The 13955-nt window shown below is 49.6% G+C and overlaps 1 protein-coding gene across 2 annotated transcripts in view; it reads right to left on the bottom strand.

Annotated features, from left to right (window-relative positions):
* Positions 1–11172, bottom strand: part of LOC140403360 (EEF1A lysine methyltransferase 3-like) — a 231709-nt gene extending 220537 nt beyond the window's left edge. For both annotated transcript variants that reach the window (XM_072491269.1, XM_072491268.1), the window contains exons 1-2: positions 11104–11172; positions 1005–1290 (exon numbers count right to left, since the gene is read on the bottom strand). In XM_072491269.1, coding sequence (XP_072347370.1) covers positions 1005–1169 — 165 coding nt within the window. In that variant the 5' untranslated portion in view covers positions 1170–1290; positions 11104–11172. The remainder of the gene's footprint in view (positions 1–1004; positions 1291–11103) is intronic.
* Between the last annotated feature and the right edge of the window lie 2783 nt (positions 11173–13955).

Raw genomic sequence — 13955 nt, 5'->3', positions numbered from 1 at the left:
CCCCAGCTGGGGGCAGGGAATCTCTATTAACCTCTGTATAAAAGGTCAGCCAGTAAGGCACCGCCCTGAAAGGAACCCGGTAGGGATCTACCGGGCTGTGGATATATTGGGCGCTATTCTCCCCCCCCACGCCGGGTGGGAGAATCGCCGGGGCACTGCGCGAATCACGCCACGCCGCCCCAACCCCCGCACGCAATTCTCAATTCTCCCACCCCCCCGGAAACCAGCGGCGCGCGATTCGCACCGGGCCACTCGGAGAACCGGCGAGCGTCGATTCTGCGGCCCGGATGGGCCGAGTGGCCGCTACGACACGAGAGGTTCCCGCCGGCGCCGTCCACCCCTGGTCGCTGCCAGCAGGAACTCTGCGGGAACGCTGAGAGGGCAGCCTGTGTGTGGGGGGGGGGGGGGGGGGGGGCTCCTTCACTGGGTGGCCTCCGATGGGGTCTGGCCCGCGATCAGGGGCCCCCGATTGGCGGGCTGGCCTCTGCCCCCCCGGGCCTACCTCCTTCCGTGCGCGGCCCTAGAACACCGGCTCCATGTTGGTGAGGGGCCGGCGTGCGTAAGATGTTCCCCGCGCATGCGCAGGATGGTGCGGCCCAACTGCGCATGCTGGTTGGTGCGGCGCCCATTTGGCACTGTGTAAGGACACTGGAGCTGCGTGAACTGCTCCAGCGCTGTGCTGCCCCCCGTGCGGGCCCGAATAGGTCGTGTCCAGGCCCTGTTTGCGCCGCCGTGAAATGCGACGGCGTTCACAACGGCACGAACACTTGTCCTCAATATCGGAGAATCGCCCCCATTGTGCTGTAAATGAAAACTTTGTTTCTTTATTTTACTTGGTGTGGACTCACCATGACTTAGTAAACCAACCCTTAGTTCTAGATTGTGCGTCAAGAGGAATCATTCCTACATGCAGTAGATCTTCCTCAATATGTTGACCAGAGCTGATTGAAGTCAAAGATAGAACCATCTGCTGTTGCTCTTTTAATAACAAACATTGAACTTACCGCTTCCCAGATAATTGCTGATATTCCGAGGGTACTTTTGATTTCCCGTGTGATACACACATTGTGACCGCAAAAATCGAAAAAGGTTTCCAATTTACTGCTGGCCTTTGGAGTTTGCTCTTCATTGGAACTGGAGGGCTGCTGGTTTTCCTGTGGTTCTTCCATTATTGGCTGTGAGCTCAACAGCTTCAGGTTGAACCTTTCCAATCTCAAGGCAGGTTCACTTCAGAGACCTGATTGTCAGCCAGTCTCAGTTTTAGCGAGACATATGTCCAGTCCTCTTGCGCTATAGTAAAAAAAAACAATTAAAAACTGAACTGTAAACACCATGAACTTCATTTAATGAGTTGCTCTTCCCGCCTTTCACTGCTCAATAAATTCTCCAAGGGCATTTTAAAACAACGTTCAAGAATGTTTGAAGACTCAATCTTTATCAATGATTCTGGTAAGGACACTGAATGTAATATATCCTAATTGCGAACAATTAGAACAAATGTACATTTCTATAAAACCTCACTCCCACTGGACCACCTAAAGTGTTTTAAAGCCAATGGAGTACTTTTGAATCATATTCACTGTTGGAATGTAGGAAGCTGTAAGTATGCATGTGAAATCATTCTGGGCCTCATTCTGGGGTCGGTGGGACATATACAAACGGGATGGTCTACACCTGGACCAGAGGGGTACCAATATCTTGGGGGGGAAATTTGCTCATGCTCTTCGGGAGGGTTTAAACTAGTTCAGCAGGGGTTTGGGAACCTGAATTGTAGTTCCAGTATACAGGAGGTTGAGAGTAGTGAGGACATGAGTCAGGTTTCAAAGTTGCAGGAGTGTACCGGCAGGCAGGAAGGTGGTTTAAAGTGTGTCTTCTTCAATGCCAGAAGCATCCGGAATAAGGTGGGTGAACTTGCGGCATGGGTTGGTACCTGGGACTTCGATGTTGTGGCCATTTCGGAGACATGGACAGAGCAGGGACAGGAATGGTTGTTGCAGGTGCCGGGGTTTAGATATTTCAGTAAGCTCAGGGAAGGTGGTAAAAGAGGGGCAGGGGTGGCATTGTTAGTCAAGGACAGTATTACGGTGGCAGAAAGGACGGTTGATGAGGACTCGTCTACTGAGGTAGTATGGGCTGAGGTTAGAAATAGGAACAGAGAGGTGACCCTGTTAGGGGTCTTCTATAGGCCTCCGAAAAGTTCCAGAGATGTAGAGGAAAGGATTGGAAAGATGATTCTGGATAGGAGCGAAAGCAACAGGGTAGTTGTTATGGGGGACTTTAACTTTCCAAATATTGACTGGAAACGCTATAGTTCGAGAACTTAAGATGGGTCTGTTTTTGTCCAATGTGTGCAGGAGGGTTTCCTGACACAGTATGTAGATAGGCCAACGAGAGGCGAGGCCACATTGGATTTGGTACTGGGTAATGAACCAGGACAGGTGTTAGATTTGGAGGTAGGTGAGCACTTTGGTGATAATGATCACAATTCAATTACGTTTACTTTAGTGATGGAAAGGGATAGGTATATACCGCAGGGCAAGAGTTATATCTGGGGGAAAGGCACTTATGATGCAATGAGGCAAGACTTAGGATGCATCGGATGGAGAGGAAAACTGCAGGGGATGGGCACAATAGAAATGTGGAGCTTGTTCAAGGAACAGCTACTGCGTGTCCTTGATAAGTATGTACCTGTCAGGCAGGGAGGAAGTGGTCGAGCAGGGGAACCGTGGTTTACTAAAGCAGTCGAAACACTTGTCAAGAGGAAGAAGGAAGCTTATGTAAAGATGAGACATGAAACTTAAGTTAGGGCGATCGAGAGTTACAAGTTAGCTAGGAAAGACCTAACGAGAGATCAAAGAAGAGCCAGGAGAGGACATGAGAAGTCTTTGGCAAGTAGGATCAAGGATAACCCTAACGCTTTCTATAGATATGTCAGGATTAAACGAATGACTAGCGTAAGAGTAGTCAAGGACAGTAGTGGGAAGTTGGGCTTGGAGTCCGAGAAGATCGGAGAGGTGCTAAATGAATATTTTTTGTCAGTATTCACACAGGAAAAAGACAATGTTGTCGAGGAGAATACTGAGATTCAGGCTACTAGACTAGAAGGGTTTGAGGTTCATAAAGAGGAGGTGTTAGCAGTTCTGGAAAGTGTGAAAATAGATAAGTCCCCTGGGTCGGATGGGATTTATCCTAGGATTCTCTGGGAAGCTAGGGAGGAGATTGCTGATCCTTTGGCTTTGATCTTTAAGTCATCTTTATCGACAGGAATAGTGCCAGAAGACTGGAGGATAGCAAATGTTGTCCCCTTGTTCAAGAAGGGGAGTAGAGACAACCCCGGTAACTATAGACCAGTGAGCCTTACTTCTGTTGTGGGCAAAATCTTGGAAAGGTTTAGAAGAGATAGGGGGTGGGATTCTTCACAATCGGCGCGATGTCGGCCGACCGGCGCCACAAACGGCGCGAATCTGTCCGGCATCGCGCCGCCGCAAAGGTGCGGAATCCTCCGCATCTTGAGGGGCCGAGCCCTCACCTTGAGGGGCTAGGCCCACGGCGGACTGATTTCCGCCCCGCCAGCTGGCGGGAAAGGCCTTTGGTGCCCAGCCAGCTGGCGCGGAAATGACTTTGCCGGGCGGCGCATGCGCGGAAGCGTCAGCGGCTGCTAACGGCATCTCCGCGCATGCGCAGTGGAGGGGGTCGCTTCCCCCTCCGGCATAGTGGAGACCATGGGGGGGGTTGGAGAATCCTGCCCTGGATGTATAATCATCTGGAAAGGAATAATTTGATTAGAGATAGTCAACACGGTTTTGTGAAGGGTAGGTCGTGCCTCACAAACCTTATTGAGTTCTTTGAGAAGGTGACCAAACAGGTGGATGAGGGTAAAGCAGTTGATGTGGTGTATATGGATTTCAGTAAAGCGTTTGATAAGGTTCCCCATGGTAGGCTACTGCAGAAAATACGGAGGCATGGGATTCAGGGTAATTTAGCAGTTTGGATCAGAAATTGACTCGCTGGAAGAAGACAAAGGGTGGTGGTTGATGGGAAATGTTCAGACTGGAGTCCAGTTACTAGTGGTGTACCACAAGGATCTGTTTTGGGGCCACTGCTGTTTGTCATTTTTATAAATGACCTGGAGGAGGGCGTAGAAGGATGGGTGAGCAAATTTGCAGATGACACTAAAGTCGGTGGAGTTGTGGACAGTGGGGAAAGATGTTACAAGTTACCGAGGGACATAGATAAGCTGCAGCGCTGGGCTGAGAGGTGGTGTAGCCACCTAAAATGGCTGATTCCCTATTAATTTGGCCTAAATCCGATTTAAAATGGCTAACTGAAAAGGCTGATGGGAAAAGCAGGCAACAGGACACAAACGGACAGCTGCAGGCAGAATATCATATTCGGCTCTGGGGAAGTCGGCCCAGATCGATACTCAGGACTATTAACAGCCCATCAACCCAGACATCTGCAGTTTAATCGGCTATCCCCGGGAACAATTGCAACATATTAGTAATTGAATACTGGGCCAGACCTGTCGGCGCCTGCAGTGGCCGAAACAAAGGCAGGTGAACGACCACCCCCCGATCGGGGAATCGCCTTCAATTGGACGTATCGAACCCAGTGACTGGGAACAAGTCCAATCACTTGGGACGCAGGGTCAAGGGCCGCCCCGAGGGGCGGGAAGCCCCTGGGCCCTATAAAGTGAGGGGCCAAGTTCAGATCTCTCTCTCTCTCCCTTCTTCGCCTGCTCGAGACCTTCGCAAGAACATCAACCAGCAACTGTAAGTTTGAATCCAGCGATCGCTATCCGATAAAGACTCCTAGCCATCGACCTGTAGCAGCCTTTTGAATCCCGCGGGCCAGATCCGATTCGATAAGCCATTAGTTTCCCTGACCTAGTGGGCTCTTCCTAAAGTTAAGTATTGGCCAGTAGTGATAGGTTTCTATATAGATAGTAGGATTATTGTGTAAACATTACTTGTTGTATATAATAAATGACCGTTGATTTTAATCTTACTAAGCGGTGTGCCGACTTATTAATCATAACTTGAGGTTGAAACACGTGGCGGTATCAGAAAGATGCCTGGCGACTCGTGAGCAAAGGTGACATAATCAGAGCTAATAAACTAAGGCTAAAAAGAGCAACATAATTGGCGACTCTGGTGGGACCCGACATAGAAGTGGAAAACCACTCCGGGAGAACCCCAACAATTTGAATTAGAATCCAATCGGAAACAAAAACAAAGAAAAACCACAAGTGTTCAAGCGGTTCTGGTTAATAATTCACAATTCGGAAGTGTGTGTATGCATGCGAAACTAACAGGGTTATAAGGTAAAACTGATAGATTTTGTTGCGTCAAAACTGTCGGAAGTCTGTATTTTCGGAAATTAGCGCAAGCCGTACCCGCATCTACGACACCACCTTAGCCCCTTGTTCCAAATTTGAACGTAACGAGCAGATAAGAGAGATAGCCATGCAGGCAATGCAACGCCTCATGAACCCCGAAGAATTTGCGGTCGCACCGATCAGCAGCGTTAGAGTGGGATAGTGTCCCATTTGGGAAGTGGAAATTCCCAAATTTCAGCAGGGCAAAGGATGGCCCGTGTGGAGCGGTTTCTGTAATAGTGATGACTCAGGTCCCGGAAGTATAGGGCATACTTGGTGGGAGAACCTGAGTGAGATCCATAAAAAGAGCTTAGCAAAAGCGCGCAAACCGATGGCCATCGTGTCCTGCATGGCACAATTGCGAGGCACAGAGGAGGTCGTCAGGACGCTCCGAAAAGAAATAGAAGGCATACACCGTATGAGTAAAATCGATGTATGCGAAATGGAAAAGGAAAACCTGGAATTGAAAAGGCAGTTAGAAGCCAAGGACGAAGAGGTGGCTGACGCCAAACGGGGTCACCAGTCTTGTCTGGCGCATTTAAGCAGTTTTCAATCCCAGTATGAGAAGGCTTATCAGGTCACGCAGCGTGCCATCCTGGTTAAGAAAGAGACGGAGAAGCAGGTGGAGACACTACAGAAGCAATGTAGTGATCTCAAGGCAGCCTTGAGAGCGCTCCACGCTGCAACCACGGAACAAAGGCAGAGTACCATAGACCATGCGAAGTGCCAGAAGCAAATTGCAGACCTGCAATCACTGCTTTCTGTCCAAAAGGGATTCCAAGACACCTTTGGGGAAAGTTCAGACCAGGAAGACGGCCCTGATTGGGAAGAACTGCAAGAGACAGCGCAGAGATATGTTCAGGGAGCATGTGCGCAGGAAAAACCCCAAAGGAGGAGCGAACCCCCACCCCACACACAGCAGGTAATACAGGCTCCCATGAACCCTGTAACAACCCACCGCACTGCCACAGCAAACGAGGCGGAAGTCTTATATTCCACCCCCCTCACAGTGACCCAATTACGGGACGCGTGTGCGAAAATCACACCGTTCCTCCCCGCTTCAGACCCACACCATTTCTTTGCCACCGTCAAACACCAGGTGACCATGTACGGCCTGGATGAAAAAGAGCAGGTAAAGCTCACGGTCCTCAGCTTAGACCCATCGGTCGCAGCAGCCCTTCCCGACCCACAGAATGTAGGAGGAGGCACCCTTGCAGAAATGCATACCGCGATCCTGGATGCGGTCGGGTATAACCGGGGCGACCCCGTAGACGGTCTAAATAAGTGCAGACAGAAAAAGTCTGAACACCCCACAGCGTTCGCAGGACGCTCGTGGATTCACTTTGAAGCCGTTTTCGGAAATGTAGACCGTGCCCATTTGTCCACAGACAATATGGCCAAATGGACCCGCACCCTTATCTCCCATGCCACGGAAGCAGGACAGAATGCCTGTAGCAATTATGACCCCTCGGACGAGGCTCATAATGAGAAGTGGGTGGTCAAAAGATTGTCCCGCGTTTGGGAGCAGTCGGCTCACGGTAAATCCGCAGCTAGAACCCCCGAGGAAAAGCAAGCCGCCGCAGACGTGCAGGCAGTAAGAACCACTCTCCACAACCCCGCCTGGGTAAACGAGGGAAAGAGCAGCCCCCCAGCAAAACCGCAAGAATGCTACAATTGCGGACAGTTGGGACATTTTGCCAAAGAATGCAAGGCCCCTAAAAAACCACAGAGAGCCCATCAGACCGGCACTCTCAATGAGAAAAAGGCAGAGCCCATACATAGCGTTAGCGCCCAGTCCGATCAGACAGACTTGACCGGAACGGACTGACGGTGTACAGGCTCCCCCAGCTGGGTCCGCGATACCCTTTGGGATAGGTCAGGACGACCCGTAGTCGCAGCAAAGGTTAGGGGACAGCCGATCGAGCTTCTCTGGGACACAGGAGGGTCCCGCACAACCTTAAATTCCTCCACCCTTGGTAAGGACACGTGGCCCACCACATCCACTATCACCCTCAGCGGCTTCACAGGCCACTCACAACAGGGACACATCACAACCCCTTTACCCACCCAAACCGGAACCATTAATACAAAACACCCCGTAGTGTTAGTCGACCTGCCCCCAACAGCAGAGCAAAGTTTAGGGATCGACTTCATGAATTCTCATCACCTCTCTTTCGATCCAGTCAACCAGTGTGTCTGGAAGATGGTGAAATCCGCTAGAGCCCCCGCTACGCTCAATATAGGGGATTATATGAACAAAATTAGCGCAGTGGGCGAGTTTTGGTTCAACCCCACCACACTCAGCACGGACCGACAGGTTAGGGCAGTCCTGCAAAAGAACAGGGCAGCATTCGCCACCCACAAACACAACTGTGGGCGGATGACTGGCTCCGTACAAATAACAGGACCGGACCCTAGACCCCAAAAGCAGTACGGATTCCCCCTAGAAGCAGAGGGAGAAATCCTAAAGGTTATAGAAAGTTTATTAGAGCAGGGCGTCCTAAGATCGGTAGCCTGAACTAATAATGCCCCGATTTGGCCAGTAAGGAAGCCTGACGGATCATGGCGCTTGACCATTGATTATCGGGAACTCAATAAAGTCACCCCCGCGGCAGCCCCCACCGTTGCAACAAGTCCCGAGACCATGCTCAAACAGGGACTCCATGCCCGATATTTCACGGTTCTGGGCGTCAGTAATGGATTCTGGTCCATTCCATTGGCAAAGGCGTGCCAGTACAAATTTGCCTTCACTTTCCGAGCGCAGCAGTACACGTGGACATGCCTGCCACAAGGATTCCACAACTCCCCCTCCATTTTCCACCGACAGCTGGCAAATGGACCAGCAAAATGTTCTCGCCCCGAATGTCTGGTACAGTATGTAGACGATCTACTGCTGCAGACAGACACTCCCAGAGGGGCTAGGCCCGCGCCGGACTGATTTCCGCCCCGCCAGCTGGCGGGAAAGGCCTTTGGTGCCCCGCCAGCTGGCGCGGAAATGACATTGCCGCGCGGCGCATGCACGGGATCGTCAGCGGCTGCTCACGGCATCCCCGCGCATGCGCAGTGGAGGGAGTCTCTTCCGCCTCCGCCATGGTCAGATCGCCCCGCGCGCCCCCCAGGACCCCGGTGCCCGCCCGCGTCGCCTTGTCCCGCCGGTAAGAGAGGTGGTTTAATCCACGCCAGCGGGACAGGCATTCCAGCAGTGGGATTTCGGTCCACCCGGGCCGGAGAATCGGCGGTGGGGGGGGGGGGGCCGCCAACCGGCGCGATTCCTGCGCATGCCGAATATCCGGTGCCGGAGAATTCGGCAACCAGCGGGGGCGGGATTCACGCCAGCCCCCGGCGATTCTCCGACCCGGCGAGGGGTCGGAGAATCCCGCCCCATATTCTGGCGAGGCAGTGGCGTAATGGTATTGTTACTGGGCTAGTAATCCAGAGACCCAGGTTAATACTCTGGTGATCTGGGATCGAATCTGGCTACGACAGATATTGAAATTGAATAAAAGTCTCAAATTAAAAGTTTGAGAGGTTGTATTAAGTGGGGAAGTATAGATACCGTACACTACACAGTGAGTGATATGTTAAGACGATAATAGACCCTTGTTTTTCTTTTTTTCTTTCCAGATAACCCGATCTGATCCAAAGCAGCTCAGTTTGCAGACCCAGCAGAAGTTACATAGACCGAGGGAAGATTTTCCACTCCCAGTTTTGAAGGGGCAGGATAGGCGGCGAGAGCAGGTATCCCACAGGAGTCCTAAAATGCGTTTGACCTAGGTGGGATTTCCCATTTCAATTGACCCCTTCCTCCTCTAAAAATGTAACAGGAATCCCCCATTGCCTAGGTTTGAATATTCATGCCTGGTGGTCCATCCCCATTCGATTATCCAGATATGTCGGCATAAGGGCAGGCTGACGTGAATCATGACAGGTCCCCCATGATGTGCACTTTGCAAGCAGACGAGGCATGCAGGTGAAGTACATACCCCAGGGGGGGAGAGGGTCATGCCCGGGCAGTACCCAGGGACTGTTGGAGGGGGGGTAATGTGTGTGGGTGTTCCGTGGGGGGATGTTTCTTTGCAGATACGGGCAGCTGGTGTCATCGGTGGGAGACTTTGCGAACAGGGTTCAGTATGGGGAGAAAGGGGTGCTCCTTGAAGGGATAGGGGGTGGGAAGGTAGGTTTTATTTTTATTTTTCAAGATTGGGGTGCCGTCTAAAAATGGTGCCCCAATCTTCTACAGACTCTGTTTCTCATCAGGCCTGCCCTGCCAGAATGACATTGCGGGTCTGTGTCCCTTGGCCTTTTTTGTTTAAGTCCTGAAAAATATGGTGGAGAAGAACATCAGATCGAGGGGCAGGAATCGACAATTCAGGCCCTCGAGCCCACTCCGTCCTTCATTATGATCATGGCTGATCTCACCTCGGTCTCAACTCCACTTCCCTTCCCGTTCTCCATAACTCTTCAACCCATTACTGATTAAAAATCTGTCTTCCTCCTCTTTAAATTTACTCAATGTCCTGGCATCCAACACAGTTCGGTGTCGGGAATTCCACAAATTCAGGACCCTTTTAGAGAAGTAATTTCCCCTCACCTGTTTTAAATCTGCTCCCCCTTATCATGAAACTATGAACTCTCGTTCTAAGTTGTTCCACAACCCTTGGGGCTGGCAGCCTCCACCCCTATTCTTCCCACCAGCTGCACCATTCTGCCAGCAAATGAGAAAATACTATCCCCAGTGTGGGCTGAGTCAGATTGCAACCTCTTTGCTGCCAGCTGTATCTGTTCTATCTCATTGGCCTGTCACACATGCTGTGCCCTGCTCTCTCTGCCCTTTGCCATTTCTCTGCTTTGCTTTCCAACGGAATGTGGGTGTCGCTGACCGGGCCACCATTTTCTGCCCTCCCTAGTTGCCCTTGTACCGAGTGTCTTGTTCAGCCATTTCAGAGGGCATTGGGCCTGGAGTCACATGCAGACCAAAAAAGGTACGGACGGCAGATTTCCTTCCCGAAAGGACATCAGTGAACCAGATGGGTTTTTAACATCAATACGACACAAGCAAAATACTGCGGATGCTGGAAATCTAAAATAAACACAGAAAATGCTGGAAAAACCCGGCATTTTTCGCAGCATCTGTGGCGAGGGAAGCAGAGTTAATGTCTTGGGTCTGTGTGACACGGTGGCACAGTGGTCAACACTGCTGCCTCACAGCACCAGGGACCCGGGTTCAATTATGGCCTTGGATGACTTTGTGTGGAGTTTGCACGTTCTCCCTTTGTCTGCCTGTGTTTTCTCCGGGTGCTCCGGTTTCTTCACAGTCCAAAGATGTGCAGGTTATGTGGATTGTCCATATCAATTGACCCTTCGTGTCAAAGGTGCAGTTAGGTGGGGTTATGGGAATAGGGTGGGGGAATGGGCCTAGGTAGCGTGCTCTTTTGGAGGGTTGGTGCAGGCTCAACGGGCCGAATGGACTCCTTCAGCACTGTAGGAATTTTATGGTTCTTGAATTTTCACAAAAAGTGACGCTAGTTTCAGTCACCGTTACTGAGATAATCTTCCAATTCTGGATTTTGTAAAAATCGTATTCTAAATTTCACCAGCTACGGTGGATCGGACCGTTTTAACAGCAATTAATAAAAATCGTAACCTTGGTTTTCGGAGTCACAACAGCTGAAGGAAACAGGAGTAAGGGCTGATCTTGCCGACAAAGTTATAAAACAGTCACTTACTTTGCAATTTCTCTGAGCTGCTCAGTGAAGATGAACCCTCTTTGGTACAATGCAGTTGGCCAGAAGCTGCTGACTGGACCCCCAGTTGCGAACAGCTCCCATTGAGCATTGCCTCCAGTTTTAATTGGTCAATTATCTTCAAATTGTAACATCTTCACACATAGTCACACTGTTGCAAAATACATCAGCGGATTTTCTAGTCTAGGACTGTTCCTTGCGATGGTGAATTCTGGCTGTCAGATTGTTACATTCGGACATGCACAGGGTTGTTACGACTTGCTGGCAGCATTCTATAGTAGCTTCCAGTGCCTCTACGCTAAAGTGCTATTTATAAAGACACCATTTGTTCTCCTTTTCAGCTCCTCGGCTGACCCCATTTGGAGTATTGCGCGCAGTTTTGGGCCCCGTATCGAAGAAGGATATGCTGGCCTTGGAAAAGGTCCAGAGGAGGTTCGCAAGAATGATCCGTGGAATGAAGAGCTTGGTGTTTATTAATGAAGAGCTTGTCGTGTGAGGAACGGTTGAGGACACTGGGTCTGTACTCAATGGAGATTAGAAGGATGAGGGGGGATCTTTTTGAAACTTACAGGATGCTGCAAGACCTGGACAGAGTGGACGTGGAGAGGATGTTTCCACTTGTAGGAAAAACTAGAACCAGAGGACACCATCTCAGACTAAAGGCTTGAAAACAGAGATGAGGAGGAATTTCTTCAGCCAGAGGGTGGTTAATCTGTGGAACTCTTTGCCGCAGAAGGCTGTGGAGGTCAAATCACTGAGTGTCTTTAAGACAGAGATAGATAGGTTCTTGATTAATGAAGGGATCAGGGGTTATGGGCAGAAGGCAGGAGAATGGGAATCAGAAAAATAACAGCCATGATTGAATGGCGGAGCAGAATCGGCAGGCCGAGTGGCCTAATTCTGCTCATATGTCATGTGGTCGTATGTCATTTAGAACATAGAACATTACAGCGCAGTACAGGCCCTTCGGCCCTCGATGTTGTGCCGACCTGTGAAACCACTCAAAAGCCCATCTACACTATTACCTTATCGTCCATATGTCTATCCAATGACCATTTGAATGCCCTTAGTGTTGGCGAGTCCACGACTGTTGCAGGCAGGGCATTCCACGCCCTTACTACTCTCTGAGTAAAGAACCTACCTCTATAATTGTTTATTCAGAAAAATGATCAGTGATTGTTCCTCGTCACACATACAAGTTCTCCTTTGCAGCACCTCGGCAGCCCAGAAACATTTAATAGAATCAGAGAATCTACAGAATGGAGACAGGCCCTTTGGTCCAAACTGCGAACCAAAAAGCCCATCTAAGCTCACCTCATTCACCTGCATTTGGCCCATATCCCACTAAACCTTTCCTAGCCATGTATCTGTCCAAATGCCTTTTTAATGTTGCCTCAATCATTTCCTCTGGCAGCTCATTCCACATACGTACTATCCTCTGTGTAAAAAAGTTGCTCCTCAGGTACTCAATAATTCTTACCTCTCTTAACATAAGAACTTGGAGCAGGAGTAGGCCATCTGGCCCCTCGAGCCTGCTCCACCATTCAATGAGATCATGGCTGATATTTTGTGGACTCAGCTCCACTTTCCGGCCCGAACACCATAACCCTTAATCCCTTTATTCTTCAAAAAACTATCTATCTTTATCTTAAAAACATTTAATGAAGGAGCCTCTACTGCTTCACTGGGCAAGGAATTCCATAGATTCACAACCCTTTGGGTGAAGAAGTTCCTCCTAAACTCAGTCCTAAATCTACTTCCCCTTATTTTGAGGCTATGCTCCCTAGTTCTGCTTTCACCCGCCAGTGGAAACAACCTGCCCGCATCTATCCTATCTATTCCCTTCATAATTTTATATGTTTGTATAAGATTCCCCCTCATCCTTCTAAATTCTAACGAGTACAGTCCCAGTCTACTCGACCTCTCCTCGTAATCCAACCCTTTCAGCTCTGGGATTAACCTCGTGAATCTCCCCTGCACACTCTCCAGTGCCAGTATGTCCTTTCTCAAGTAAGGAGACCAAAACTGAACTCAATACTCCAGGTGTGGCCTCACTAATACCTTATACAATTGCAGCATAACCTCCCGCATCTTAAACTCCATCCCTCTAGCATTGAAGGACCAAATTCCATTCGTCTTCTTAATCACCTGTTGCACTGTAAACCAACTTTTTGCGACTCATGCATTAGTACACCCAGGTCTCTCTGCACAGCAGCATGTTTTAATATTTTATCATTTAAATAATAATCCCTTTTGCTGTTATTCCTACCAAAATGGATAACCTCACATTTGTCAACATTGTATTCCATCTGCCAGACCCTAGCCCATTCACTTAGCCTATCCAAATCCCTCTGCAGACTTCCAGTATCCTCTGCACATTTTGCTTGACCACTTATCTTAGTGTCGTCTGTAAACTTGGACACATTTCCCTTGGTCCCCAACTCCAAATCATCTATGTAAATTGTGAACAATTGTGGGCCCAACACTGATCCCTGAGGGACACCACTAGCTACTGATTGCCAACCATAGAAACACCCATTAATCCCCACTCTTTGCTTTCTATTAATTAACCAATCCTCTATCCATGATACTACTTTCCCCTTAATGCCATGCATCTTTATCTTATGCAGCAAGCTTTTGTGTGGCACCTTGTCAAAGGCTTTCTGGAAATCCAGATATACCACATCCATTGGCTCCCCGTTATCTACCGCACTGGTAATGTCCTCAAAAAATTCCACTAAATTAGTTAGGCACGACCTGCCCTTTATGAACCCATGCTGCGTCTGCCCAAAGGGACAATTTCCATCCAGATACCTCGCTATTTCTTCCTTGAT

The sequence above is a fragment of the Scyliorhinus torazame genome, chromosome 27, assembly GCF_047496885.1.
Source record: "Scyliorhinus torazame isolate Kashiwa2021f chromosome 27, sScyTor2.1, whole genome shotgun sequence".
NCBI lineage: Eukaryota > Metazoa > Chordata > Chondrichthyes > Carcharhiniformes > Scyliorhinidae > Scyliorhinus > Scyliorhinus torazame.
Note: the sequence above shows the minus strand (reverse complement) of the source record. Positions and strands in the feature narration are given on the sequence as shown.